Consider the following 15,205-nt stretch of genomic DNA (forward strand, 5'->3'; position numbering starts at 1 on the left):
AATATATAACGAGCACCTTAGACGCTGGCTTCTAGCTTCTAGCTTCTGGCTTCTAGCAAGAGCAGAGGTTGAATGTAAAGGGAGGGTGAGTTTGCACGGGGGCCTGCCACTCTATCCACGCTGGAAAGGGCCAAAGACGGCAAAGAAACTGGCTGCACCAACTCTAATGTTCAAACTGAGACTGCAGGATAAAGACACGAAAAGATCAAAAGATGCTCGTTTTAAATTGAAACCTTTTCTCAGGCGCTGGCCAGCCAAGTACCCTCCAAGAACTTCTGTGCAAGAATTCAACATGTAGAGAAAGATGCTTGTTTGTGACATGAAATGCCGCCCACCTGTTAACATGAGTGTATCTGTTAACACAGGGGCAGGGCTGTGGAGATGCCCTCTTTATCCCGAGTGAAGAAGCCTCATTTCCAGGGTGCTCCGGCCACCACTTTGTGAACCACTGGCATCTGTTACTATGAAGAGGCCAGAATCATGCGGAAGCCAACCTTCTATGCGCACACTAGGATCAGTGCTTCTCAAGCTATCTGTGGCGAGGGACCTGTTTTGTTTTGTTTAAAATTTTAAGACTTATGTTTAAGTAATCTCTACATCCAACATGGAGCTCAAACCCACAACAACCCCAAGATCGAGAGCTGCAATGCTCTACCCAATGAGTCAGCCAGGCACTCCTAGAATTGGTTTTGTTTCCAATCCCCCACGGTCTCATACTTTCATAAGATACAACAAAAGTGAATTACTAGAATCATAATTTAAAAAATGGTACGTAACATGAGATGGCTAAGGAAATAGGAACCCTCACACACTGGCAGGAACGTATAATGGTGCGGGCACTACAGAGAATAGTCTGGTAGGTCCTCAAAAAGTTAAACACAGAATTACCATACAACCCTGCAATTCTGCTGCTGGTATGCTCACAGAAGAAATGAGCACAGCTCTCCAAATGGAGAACATGAAAGTTCACAGCATAGCAATTCACAACACCCAATAAAAGGTTCAAATAACGTAAATATTTATTGACTGAAGAACAGAAAAGCAAGATGTTTGGTTTATCCACAACAATGGAATCTTAGTGGGCCATAAAAAGGAGTTCAGTACTAATACTTGCTACAACCTGGAGGAAGCTCAAAAACGTTATGCTCAGTGAAAGCAGCCAGTCACAAAAGGCCACATGTTATAGGACTCCATTCACATAAAACATCCAGAATAGGCAAGTCCCTTAAGACAGAAAGCAAATCAGTGGCTGTCAGGGGCTGGGGGAAAGGAGAGTAGGGAATGACCGCTTAGGTACGCACTTTCCTTTTGGGGTGATGAAAATGCCTTTGAACTAGATAAAGGTCATGGTTGCCTAACACTGCAAAGGTCCGAGTGCTGCTTAACTATACACTTAAAATGGTTAATGGTTCATCTTATGACAGGTGGATTTTACCATGATAAAAAAATGAATTCCTAGAAAAATGAAAGAAAAAAATATTCAAACCCCAATTTTCGAATTAGATTCAATAGACCTTAAATCATGGTGTCAAACTGTTAGTAAGTTTTCCATTATGTTTAGTTCCTTTACTCACTTCCTCTTAGACCATTAATGAAGCACCCACACGCCCCCATGCCAGGGCCCTGACTAGTCTTGCTTACTCAGCACCCCGGTAGTGTCCCTGACAATGGTGGTCCCTACCCCACACAGCCCGTGGGGCAAACCTTCCCTCTACTGGACTACTCCCGTCAGCATACAAACCTACTGCGCTATCTCCTTTCTTTGAAAAAGAGGAAAAGATCTTCCTTGAACTCGGCTCCCCTCCAACTGCTGCCCCATTTCATGACTCCCCCTTACAGCAAAACTCCTTAAAGAAGTGTCTGTGTCCTGGCCCCTACCTTCTCTCCCGCGCACTCCCAAACGTAGTCAGGCTTTTGCTCCCCTGTCCGCACCCAAATGGCCACCTGTCCAGATTCCTCCATCATTCCTACCATACAATAGTCGGTGGTTGATTCTAGCCCTCTTCTCACCTGACCTATCGGCTTCTTTGGCTATGTTCACTGAAATGTTTTCTTTGCTCAGCTTGCAAGACAACATGTCCCATTAGCTCTCCTCCTACCCCGCTGGCCACACCTTGTCACTTTACCCTTTGCTGGTCCTTCTCAACTGCGACACATGTCCAGACCCCGGAGGACCCTGGGGCTCAATCTTCGGTCCTTCATTCTCCACCATTTACACCCAATTCTCCAGGGGCTCTCACCAGACTGGCTTCAACTAACATCTATGCACACGACCCTTGAGCTTTTATTTCTAGCAAGAATGTCTCCTCTCAACTTGAAACAGACTTTACACATCCATTCCTATTTGATGATCCACTGGAGGACTCACAAACATCTCAAACTTCATGTGCAAACTACTCCTAATTCCCACAAACCAGGCCCATCCCACCATGGTCTTCTTTACCTCAATAAACAGAAACTCTAATTTTCTACTTGGTGAGGTCAAAAACTATAGTTATCCCCTCACTTCTCTCTTACTGGCACCTCCCAAATCCATCCACAAATCGTGTTGGTTCTACCTTCAAAGCAGATCTAGAATTAAACCGCCTGTCGGTACCACCACATTCCTACCCTCCCTAGGTCACTGCCACCTTTCGCAACGATTACTCAGTGCCTTCTACTGGACTCCTTGCCTCCAACCTGCTTTCCTACAGTCTGGTCTTACACAGCAGCCAGAGTGAGCTTCCAAATGCATGGGACAGATATGTCTCCCCGGCTGCCCCCTTGCTGGAAAGCCTGGCCTCTCACGTCACTTGAAATAAAAGCCAAAGTGCTTGCAATGTTCTACAGAGCGCTACATGACTGGGCCTCCTTGTCTCTCTGATCTACCTCCTGACACTTTTCAGGATATGGAAGGGGGAGGAAATGCCTCCTAGCCTCTTTACCAAGGAGAAAATTAAGCAGTAGTGACACAGCAAAAGGAACTTTCCCTGGAATCCCTATGACATTCTATTTGCATGTTGCCATCTTCAGCAAAAGCAGAAGAAGACTTTGAACCAGGACTCCTTTCTTTACATGGTAAAGACAGGTTAAACTTCTTTTAAAAGAAAGTGAAGAGGGGCACCTGGGTGGCTCAGTGGGTTAAAGCCACTGCCTTCAGCTCAGGTCATGACTCCCAGAGTTCTGGGATCGTGCCCCATATCAGGCTCTTTGCTTGGTAGGGAACCTGCTTGGTAGGGATCTTGTGATGCCTACTTGTGATCTCTGTCTATCAAATAAATAAATAAAATCTTAAAAAAAAAAAAAGAAAGTGAAGAAATACTGATGTAACGGACAAATTTACACTTTAAAGAAAGCATTAAGCCTATGGAAAAACATTGTTTTTCAAATTACTTGCAAGTCCCCGCTTAGATCTTCCAATCATAACTTATTTATTAAAACACAACCAACCCAAGGATCTCAACCCAAACCCAAAGTGATAAATGCAACTGGTTATTGGCCAGCCTCTGTCACCTTGTCACAGGTGACTATACTGCTGTCCCTCTCCCTACCCACTGAGCCTGCCACCAGCCTCAGCCCCACTCAACACAAGGGCCTCTGCTGTCCCTTGTGTCAATGCTGATGATAAAACTGAGGCTCCAATGCTCCAAGAGATGACCCCGGAGGTGTCCTTTTCACCCCCAAACACAACTTCCTCTTCCTTTCCCACTTGCTCTATAAACATTCCATGTAACACAGAAGTCCCACCATGCATTTGGAAGTCATAAAGCCACATTTCTTTAAACAATTAGCTGTTATTTGGATTTTCTATTTATTCTTATTGTCTTTTTCCATGGCAATTCGAAAGTAGACATTATGGAGTTCCACTAACAGCTCTTCCTAGCTAACTCCCTCAGGAGTGAGGCTAGTGGTGAGGGAGAGGGGCACCAGGAGAGTAAGCCTGAGGCCTCCTCATGCTTTCAAACGCACGTATCACCAGCAAAAATGTAAGAAATCCTCACTGCTATTTGCCCTGTCTTTCCTGGTGAGCACTGGTGCAGCCGGTCCTTTCTGTCCTGGACTGTAACCTCTTTCCTTCTGAGCCTTTCCTGCCATAAATTCAAATGCCTCCTGCTCCTCTTATATCTGTCCTTCTCTGCTCTAATAAATTTCCTCTTATCTTTTTATCTTACTGCCCTGCTCTGAATTTACACCTTTCTCTCAAGAATGTGAGTGCTTCTGGAAATACTCCATTATTCCTGGAGCAAGCAGCTCAGGCAATTTCTTCCCGAAAGAAGGTTTCACTCCTAATTTTCTGTATGAACAAACATTTCTTTAACTACTTCATCGCTACAATCGGCACTAACTCCACAGACAATGGGTTAGGGTCCTGACCCTCTAGGCTGGTGTTTCTCTACAGAGTAGCAAGCTCACTTAAAAAATAATTCATTCATTCATTCGCTCAACCAATAAATAACAAATAAAAGGCATCATAACAGGTAAAAAGGTAACTAAGATGTGTTCTGTCCCTAAAGAGCTTAAAAGCCAAACAAATACATAGAATCAAAGAGAGTGTGAAAGAAGGACCACATCGGCATATGTTCTATGGTATGAATATTTATCATACGGAGCTGTGCTTGTCCATTCCTGACAATAAATGGTCATTAATGAAAGTCAAAGTGCAATCAATAATGGGTACTTCAGCCCCTCTTCAGTTCCAAAGGATCCGTTCCCTTGTCCTCTACGCTCTGCATTAATGAAACCCTCTATTTCATTTCAGTACGGCAAATAAAGCATAACTTGCCCAGCTTTTTTAGACTTTCTTATTCTGAATTTGGAAATCAAAGCATGGTTTCGATTCTCGTTGTCTAAATGCCTGCTTTACAAAGAAATAAGTTCTCTGTAGAGTGTCACCTTACTCAGAGAACAAACCTCTTCTTATTTGGTGCAGGCCAAGGGCCAACCGTCGGTTTACTAGCAGGTCACACACTATTGCCCTGATTCCTACTTACAGCCTTGACTGTAATCTTCTCACTTTCCTTGATCAAAAGATAAAGCTTAAATATAAAGAACTTAAAAACAGGGCCTACAAACACAGCAGTCATAAAAGACCTGCCCATCACCACGGTGTAAATGCTCGGGAGAAGGTTAAAACTGAAGTTGAGGAATTGTGTATTGCAAACCGTGTTGGTTCATTAAACAGTCATTTTTTATTTTAAAGCTATTACATCAGAGTTATTTGCATTGCTACTGCATAAACTCTGAGATCTATTGTATTCAAAAATGTTTTATTAAGTTATTTCATTTCCTCCCCCAAAAGATGAATATGCCTTCAATATTGAAATGGAAAAGTTTTCAATACAGTACAAGTATTCAATACAGAGAAATTTACCTCACCAAAAATATCAGGGTTTGAGCCACATTTTCCTCTGAACCTGTATTTCACAGCGGTCCTCCAGAAAATACATTTTTTTAGGTTCTGAAGGGAGTCTCTCATTTTATTCTTGTCACTCCAGGTAGTCAGAAAAGACGTGATATTAAAGCGAAAGCATTCCCTAATGAGATACCGTAAAGGATGCTCACAGAGGAATCACATGGCAAGCTCCCACAAGCTCCTGACTTGCAAGACCTTGGAGAGGTCTAGGGACCCAGCATTGGCCACTCATCCTCCCTCCACCCCAATCCAAGCTGTGCATCCAGACACCTACCACTGGCTTTGGCTTCTGAGTAAGAGGGGCCATCCTCGAAAGTGAAGATCTGGGACACGCTCTGGCCCAGGTAGGAGGGAGGCGGGTAATAAGAATGCATCCTGTACTGGGAACTCACTGCGTGGCGGTTCTCCGGGTTTTTCATCTGCTTGAGAAAAAAAAAAAAAGAATACACTGAGCCCAAAGTTGCATTTTACAATGATTACAAGAACTGCCTGACTCTGTAAGAGAACAGGTTATTGCTGCTGGAAGTTACCTTCGACCATGAAAATGCACCCCCCCGCCCCCGCCAGCACAATGACCCTAGAAACTCTAACTGTGCATCCTGTAGGTGACTATTCTATCTTGGGGTCCTTACTGGAACACTCCTGAAGCCCCATTTGGTCACGTGATACTCAGTTAACAAGCACTAAGGGACACAGTAATAGAGGAACAACTTAGCCCAGGAGCCAACACGTCACCGCAGCTCTTTCTAGTTACTTAGCCATAAGCAAGTTATTTGCTTCCTCACTTTCCCTCACGTGTAAAACAGGCATCTCACTTTGGTTACCTCACTGTGTTCATATAAAAAAGAACATTTAAAAAAAAGACAACACACAAAGCTTGTGTAAGGGTAAGCTGTTGCCTTTCGTGCAATGACGTGCCTGATACTATCCTCAACGTCTCTTCCCAGCCCCCTTCCATGCTCTCACTATAGCAAAAAACCCAAGTCTGGGATCTCCACTTCCCAGACCCTCTTGTCACCAGGGTCCTGAGGTGATGTGGATTCTGCAAACAGGACATGCAGGGAGACATTGAAGGCTGACTTTACAGTCATGTAGACACATGACTGGCAAATGAGAATCTGACTTTGGGACACTGGGGCAGCTTTTATGTATGGAGCAGCTCTCCATTGCTTCCTGACCTCTCGTTTAAAGGTAAGGTGATGTGACCTGAAGACTTAGAAGCTCCCCACCCATTTCCGCAAAGTTGCAGAGCTGTTCTATTTCCTGCATGACCCCCGGTATAGACACTGAGCATGTGATCCTGTCTTCCCAGCAAGAACAGCTAGACTTCAATTATTTATACTACATTTTAAAAAAAGATTTTATTAATTTATTTGACAGACAGATATCACAAGTAGGCAGAGAGAAGAAGAGAAGCAGGCTCCCCGCTGAGCAGAGAGTCCGATTTGGGGCTCGATCCCATGACCCTGGGATCATGACCTGAGCCGAAGGCAGAGGCTTTAACCCACTGAGCCACCCAGGCGCCCCTATTTATATTGCATTTAAAAAATTAAATTTAAGTGGTATTAACTTTGTTTAAAAATTCAATTTAAGGAAATGTTCAGGAAAAATCAACTCTGTCCGTGAATTAAAGAGTAAGTTCAAAATCATGTTTTTCAATCCAATAATGCAACTTGATTAAGAAACTCGTACTAACGTGACAGGCTGGCAGGGCAAATTTACGTACTGGGCTTCCCCAAGATTATCTACGAATATTAAGTTTTGGGCAATTTTCCAATGACTACAGGCCTGTGTGTACTTTTTCAACCTTCGCAAGTGATCCCCAGCACAAATGAATACTCACTCTGATGGGTTGATTACTTCTTCTCGGCAAAACAAAGACAACTGTATTCCAATTGATTATTTTCTCTCAATTGAAGTTTATCTGGCAAGCTCCCTTTATCCTTCCTACTCTGTTTCTCTGAAGCATACTAATTGGTATCTCTTCCAGCTTAATCACACCATTTTCATCTCCTATCTTCACATAAATCTTTATTAAATTAGAGGCTGAGCAGGCTATACTTGGAAGTAGCCAAAGGGGAAAACCTGCCTGCCCATAATGAAGAACCCCAGGTCAGGAGAGCCATTAAAGGGCCATGAAATCACAGGAGGGTAGGGACCACTTAACTGCACAGAAGCCAATATCGGTTAGACCAGTGCATCCCAGGGCTCTCTTAATATGTATGCAAATGGCCTGGGGCTAAGCAGATTCTGATTCACTAAGGGTGTGGTAGGGCCTCAGTCTGGCACAGGAGATGCTGATCCTTCTGGCTCAAAAACCTCATGCTGGTGACAAGGGACCAGGGTAAACAATCCTTTCTCTCACACTTCACATCTTCAGGGCCCTACAACCAAAAAGGACCTTCTAAAAAACTCTTTTGATCCATTGTTTATCACTGCTGACTTTCCACCTGCATGGAGGGAGGATGGAAATCATGTAAATAGCGCTGTGTTTTCATGATTTTTCCTTTTATACATGAGATTCCTCAGAGCTAAAGGAATTTTCTCAGAGGTCTGCCACCATCTAAGACCAAACTCCAACTCTCTTCAAATGAAAGAGCCATTGCTGCCTCTCCAGACCTCCCTGAAGTCCCCTGCAGACTACGTAATGAACTTTGAGCAAGAAGCCAACTGTCTGCTTTAACACACACAACATCGCAACAAATGGTGAGGCTTCCCCGCCACCCACAGCAGGTGCTAAGCTGGTCACATCTTCTGATTTGACATCTGCAAGTCAGTTCTTCAAGGAAAATGCTTTTCACTGTTCTCTGTGTACAAGTAAACGGATAGGTTTTGAGACCTGCAGGCTCTGCAAAATGCTGGATTTTTTTTCTTTTACTCTGAATTTGTATAAAGCCTCTTTTCAAAATGTTGAAAAATGTTCGCTATGAGTCCAGAGCAGGGATCAGCAAATGTTTTTGGTAAAAGGCCAAACAGGAAATATTTTAGGCTTTGCAAGCCAGAGGGTCTCTTGACAATCGGTACATGAATGAGCATGGCTATGTTCCAATAAAACTTTATGTATAAAAAAGGTACACTGGTTTACAACCTTCGGTCTCAGTGGAGGAAAGGGAAGAGATCACCCAGCACTCCGGTCTGGGCTCCACCACTGGAGTATCTGATTTCAGTGGTCTGGGAGGTGGCCTGGCCCTGGGCTATTTCAAAGCTCCCCAGGTAACTGCATATAGTACATCATTAGTTTTTGTTGTAGAGTTCAGCGATTCAGTAGTTGCATGTAACACCCCGTGCTCATCCCAATAGGTGCTCTCCCTAATAACCACCACCCGGTCACCCCATCCCCCCGCCCCTCCCTTCTGTAACCCTCAGTTTGTTTTCTGGAGTCTCTCATGGTTTGTTCTCCTCTCTGATTTCTTCCCATTCAGTTTTCCGTTCTTTTCCCTATGATCCTCAGCACCATTTCTTATGTTCCACATATAAATGAAACTATATGATAACAGTCTTTCTCTGCCTGACTTATTTCACTCGGCAGAATCCCCTCTAGTTCCATCCATGTGGATGCAATGGTGGGCATTCATCTTTTCTGATGGCTGCATAATATTCCATTGTATATATGGACCACATCTTCTTTATCCATTCCCCAGGTGATACCAATGTGATGTCAAGATTGACAGCCAGTGACCCAGACACTGACATACTTCCCACACCCCCAAGAAGTATGAAACCCCAAGATCCCCAGTATTAACTAAAAAATGCAAAAGGTTAAGTCTGACAGACAGGTCGACTCCTGCCAACCTCAAGTTGCATTATATTTGTAGAGATTCAAATAAACTGAAGAGTTTTTTCCCTTAAACTAAAGCTTACCGAAAAATAAACAATTTCAAACCCATGCATGTTAATTTTTCCCTTTAATTCCTGCTATCTCTAGAAAGCATCACATAACAAGGATTATTTAGAAGTAAGAGTTGAGGGATTTGAACTCAAACACTGAATTTCCCGAACGAATCCCAAGATCACTGAGGTACAAGACTTCGAGGAAAAGAGAAAGATACGAAGGGTCAGACTCCAATTGAGGTTATTAAAATACGACTTTGCTGAAGCCATTTATCACATCAGCACATTCAACTTGAAGAATAATCCACAAATAACCATCCATGGTTATTTCACCTGGACGGAAGGATGGTTCCACGCACAGCTGACTCTTCAACGACAGGAGGGCAGTCGAAAATCCACATGTAACTGCTGACGCTCCCAAAATTCAACTATTAAATAACCTGCTGTTGACTGAAGTCTTACCGATAACATGGTAAATTAACACACACAAACAGTATCCTTAGAATGAACTAAGCTAGGGGGATAAAACACTATTAAGAAAACATAAAGAAAAGAAAGCACATTTACAGAACTGTGTTATACTGACCAGAAAAAAAATTCACATCAAAGTGGACTCATGCAGTTCATACCTGTTCCTTTCAAGGGTCAACCGTAGCATTTCTGAGCATGTATATAAGTCTCTGAAATGTGAAGCTAATATCAGATTGTGACTTGATTAGGAAAAGGCATGGCAGAATGTGATTTCAAATGCTAGGTCCCTTCTAGTTACCTTCTAACCCCCGTCCCCCCCTCCCCCCCGAAAAAGAACAAGAAACAAAAGCCACAGTCCTGGCTGCTTTTGGGTAAACAAGGAAATGTTTGAAACTTGCTTTGCTTGAAAGCAGTAGCACTTACTGGGGGCAGTGTGTCCCCTGCGAACATCTGGTGACTTGGGGAGACACTTCTGCTGGTCACAGCTGGGGGAGGGGAGGAGAAGGGTATGCCGTGGGCCTCTAGTGAGCAGAGGCTGGGGGGATGTAATGTTGTTCCCTGCACAAGAGGAACTAGCCACCCAGCGTTTCAAGAGTGCCAAGGTTGAGAAAACTTGCTTTAAACACCCCTAGTCCCGGCTTATGCTCAGCCCCTCACCTCCAGCTCAAGCGGCCAACTGAGGACAGAACTTGTACACAAATTAGAGGCAGTGTTCAGTTCTGCTAAAAGGATCTAATTTTTTCCCCTTTATTCAGGGAAGCCTTATTTCTTCTCAAGATTTGTTCCTTTAAATTAAACAAACGAACCAAGTAAAACCTAAAAACCCAGTATCCAGTGAATTATGAATCCCATTACTATTAGCATGTGGTAGCTGGCAAGCAAGAGACATGTTTTATAATCTTATTACCCACTCTAAGTCTCTGAACCAGAGTGTGACCCACAGATAGAAACTGGGCTGGTGGGGAACATGCGTGGTGTTAGCATTAACCCCAGAGGAACACCTAAGAGCTTTGGGTTTTCTTTTATTAAACTGTTGAGGACATACAGCACAATAAATCTGAACCACAGGTTTCTTTTTATATACCTTAGTCACTCTTTTTTATAGTTACAATAAAATCCCAACAAAACATAAAAATGTAAGACCCTACTTCCTTAAAAAAAAAAAAAAATCCTAAATACTGTTCCCGGTTGTCTGGGGGCACCGGAGCCTAGAGAGTGTGATCTTGCAGAGAACAGCCCGCCCCATCCAGGCTGAGAGGGGTCGCGAATACCAGACCGCGGACTAGCTGTTCACGGAGCCCCGCTCCGCAGCAAAGCAGGGCTGGCCAGGAAAGGAAACAGCCTTCTGGAGAACCATACAGGATAAAATTCCCAAGTGCAAGCCCTGATATTAAAATGAATAGTAAGAAGATAACCTTGGCAATACCATGTGCTTTACAGCCCTTTAAGGCGCAAAAGCCACATTTGGGATGAACCTTTGATTTTATGAACAGAAATGTTTTTCTGAAAAAAAAAGGCAGGGCTCTTCACACGCTGTGGAATTCCAGGTCTCCCGGTGATGTGAGGAGTGAAGGCTGGGGGCTGACTTTCATCCTCATTAAAGGATTTCTTCGGCTTTAATAGAAGCTTCTTTTCAAACCCTTGAATGGGATGCCTGCTCCCACACTCACCTCACCACACCCCGTGAGCCCTCCTCGCCCACAGACCTCACCTGTGCACATGTTTTACCCAAAGGGCAATGCCCATTCACCTCCTGAAACACACGCCTCATTCATCCTCTGGGATGCCACACGTCACAGCTAGAAAGAATTCTTCTTAATACACAAGCTAAAAATGATGGCTGTTACGTGCACATCTCAGAGATGACTGAAATGTTAACATGGCAAATGCTGACTCTTGGGACACAGCCCGTCCTTCCCCTTTTCCCTCCTTGTCCCTCGGGTCCTCTGGCGGTCAGCTTTCTCTAACCCAGCTTCCTTAACTTCCTCTGCTGTGTTCACCTTGCTTTCTCTTCGGGGCTCATGTTACCGTGCCCTCCAAGTCCCTTCTCAGTGTGAGGAAGACAAGGGGACAGCACATCGAGACTGGCCTTGTGCCACCTCAGGCCCTTGCAGGAGATTTCCCCCAAGCCTGGGTAGATCTGTCCAGTGAGCCATGGAGGAAGGGGCTGGCTCGGAGGGTCAGCTGAAGAAGCTAAGAGCTATGTGCCCAAAAACGGAAGGGAGGCTCCTCAGAGAGGAGGTGGAAGAAAAAACAGGAGGAGAAGGACGGCCATGCAGTAGAGCAGGAAGGACAATCAGTTAAGCAACGACACCTCTATGACACCTGAAACCCCACAATTCCCCAAGCTCCAGGAAGTCTGTGACAAGACAGGCAAATGTAACATGAAACTTGTGTGAGTGGGCCTTCTCAGAAAGAATTGGAAGGAAAGGAGCTCGATGTCAGGTCTGGATTCACACCAGCGCAGATACAAAACACAGGATAAACAGCCATAAGATGCACAAGATGCGTCACCGAACAATAAGCAAGTCATCTGGAGATACAGAACCTATACAGACTGTGCGAACATACAGTAAGCCTCCCTCGACTCCTAGAAATCCCAGAGAGGGCACGAAGAGCCACACCACTCCCACACACAGTTTAAGGAGTGGACACTCTACAGGGATCAGGACAAGCACATTTGTCACTGGTCTGTTATGCTTGTCCTTATACAAAACAATTAAATAGGATTATTTCCACATTTTAAAAAACCCAAATTAATTTTTAACTTGTGCTGCTCAGTTGGTTGGTTTCACCATATGCATCTGTGGTGTTGAGAGAACAGGGTTTACTCCTTAGACAGTATTTTCCAAAACGCAGCACTGTGACTGCAAGTGACCTAATTCAGCACGTTGCGATCAGTATAAAAAAAAAAAAAATAGGGGCGCCTGGGTGGCTCAGTCCTTAAGCGGCTGCCTTCAGCTCGGGTCATGATCCCAGGGTCCTGGGATCCAGCCCTGCATCAGGCTCCCCGCTCAGTGGGGAGACTACTTTCCCCTCTTCCACTCCCCCTGCTTATATTCCCTCTCTCGCTGTCTCTATCTCTGTCAAATGAAACTGAATAGAATAAAATAGAAGAAAAATCTGAATGCTCATTGTCTATGGTATGAGGGAGAACTGTTGTATGAAATGTTTCATTTTCTGTTTGTGTGTATGTGTAAACATGAACTCAATCACAATATAAAACATTAAGTTCTTACTCTGGATCTGTCTAAAATGTTTGAAAGACATTGGTATATAAATCTGGTAAAAGGAAGCAAGGACTTTCAAAAAACAGGTACACACAAGAAAAAAAACCCCATTTTATAAAATGGTTCCCTTCCTGAACCCTGGAAAGATTCAGATGCACTTCAGGGGGCTGGGGGGACTGGTCTGCCTGCCCACAGTCTCGGCTACAGCCAGCCCAGCACCTCCCTTGTCTTCCCAAGCCACGCATCTCTGCTGGACTACCCAGCTCCTGGGTCAGTATTTCCATCTGTTTCAATTCACGAATCTAAACCACCTGAAGTTTTCCAGAGCTAGACAGAAAAGCAAGCATCATTTACCTGAAAGCCAACAGAAAACACAGCTTCAGCAAAGTAGCTGGTGGAAAAGGGTGTGGAAAGTCTGCATTTTTAGAACCGGGCTTATAACTCCCCAGACACAGGACTCCCCGTTTTGGCAAACACGGTGTGTCTCTGAAATCATTATAACCCCTCTTCAGCAAGGCGGTGGGGGCTTGTGATGGCGACTTTCTTAAAGTAACTTTCTTGAGAAAATGTTGGTTCTTGACCACAGGATGAATGGACTTTCAGAGGAGGAAAGGAAAGTGAAATTGAGTAAATTCATTGAGAGATGCTAGAAGAGACCTGTCCTGTGCTCTCCTGGCATCCTCACAGTTAAATAAGCATTAACATAAGAAGAACCAACAGCTCAGGGGGATGAAGTGACAGGCTTCCACTCATAAAGAGATTAAACAGAGAAGCAGTATCCAAACAGAGCAAGTCCACCTTGGAAGCTTCTCCACTAATCCTAGCCGCCCTGCCTGCTGCAAGTTAAGATGTCTGCGGATTATAAAGACCTCCTCACTAACTTTGGCTTTTACCAGTTCTTCCGTGTTTTCCCTCTTCAAGATCAAATAAGAAACTTTTTGGTAGGGGTTGTGTGGAGGGGAACGTCTGAAAATGAGAGGAAAACGAGCCTATAATCACACATTTGGGAACTTTGATTTTAGGACCGAAAGCGTTAGAGGCATCCATATCTGTTCCCATCTTGATGGACAAACTTAATTAACCTTTGCTACTCTGTTCCAACCTACTATTTTAGACAAAACTAGTGACCCACAAACAATATGTTACCATCAGAATCTCAACGGCTGTGACATCAAGAGATATAGCCCTATCAGCATTATCGGGAAATAAGCCACTTGGATTAGCTGCTCTAAGAAATATGGATTATATTCACGTCACACATGAGCTGTCAGAAACATTAGGATACTTTTAGCATAAATCAGCAGTGTGAAGGGTATCTTATGAGTACTGAACATGACAGACTGCTTGGAGGGCAAGGTGAGACTGTCTGGGGCCTGCTTCTACACGTGAGCACACGCACAGACACATACTTCACCTGAGCTGGTATGAAAGATTCAAATGCAGGCTGCTGAGGGGTGATGGGTCCGCCCAACTCCCCCTGGGTTAGCGGTATGGAAAGGCCACTCCAAGACTATGATGGACAGCCCACCTCTCAGTAACCAAAATGACACAAGAATGACCAGAAATCTGTTTCCCTGAAGTGTACAGAAGAGGGAGTGGCAGGAGAGGGGACAGGATGGGGAGCCACAGAACCATGCTTAAGGACAATAAACTCCGAGATTTAAATTTGGTTAATCCTATGCAGACATAAGAGTCTCCACTTTCTCTAGTATAACCGGTCTCGGAAAACATCACCTAAGATAGGTTACATCCTCTAAGATCTGATAAGACATATCCTAAGATATAAGAAAACATCATATAATACCTGTCAAGGCTTCTTGCAAGGAAAACCAAGAATGTGGGCTGCCATACTAGGAAGGCAGAGATATAAGGGAACAGATGTACCCTCTGCAGTCAGGTAAACCTTGGCTCAAAGCCAATCCCACTCTCAGCAGCTGTGTGATCCTGGCAAGTTACTTCCTCTCCCTGAGCGTCCATTTTCTTACCCACAGATGTGGTAGCAATCCCTGAGGGCTGCCTGTAGGGGGTGAACAGACAGCAGATATGAAGTGCTCAGACTAAGGCTGTTTAACACCTGTCCTGCTGCACCTTCTCCATCCCTTCCCCCAACGGGGCCTCCCTCTGTGGGTGCACTAGTGGGACGGCAATGGTCACACTCCAGGACCCCTCTTTTGGGGTGCCCTTTCCCAGGTATGCCAGGGATCTGCTAAAAAAGAGGGAGACAGACAAATCTTTTTACCACATACATAAGTTTTTTAAGTATATGGACCTTTTGCTTGGT

General features: G+C 44.4%; 1 protein-coding gene across 2 annotated transcripts in view; it reads right to left on the reverse strand.

The window, feature by feature from the left end:
• The window catches only part of DMRT1 (doublesex and mab-3 related transcription factor 1), a 99,998-nt gene that overhangs the window by 34,442 nt on the left and 50,351 nt on the right, over nt 1-15,205 (reverse strand). Inside the window, exon 4 of one of the 2 annotated variants that reach the window (XM_032866555.1) lies at nt 5,667-5,811. In XM_032866555.1, coding sequence (XP_032722446.1) covers nt 5,667-5,811 — 145 coding nt within the window. Of the gene's footprint in view, nt 1-5,666; nt 5,815-15,205 lie in introns of both variants that reach the window. The other variant, XM_032866554.1, reaches the window with a different exon arrangement.

The sequence above is a fragment of the Lontra canadensis genome, unplaced genomic scaffold, assembly GCF_010015895.1.
Source record: "Lontra canadensis isolate GAN:19392208 unplaced genomic scaffold, GSC_riverotter_1.0 scaffold31, whole genome shotgun sequence".
Classification (NCBI taxonomy): Eukaryota; Metazoa; Chordata; class Mammalia; order Carnivora; family Mustelidae; genus Lontra; species Lontra canadensis.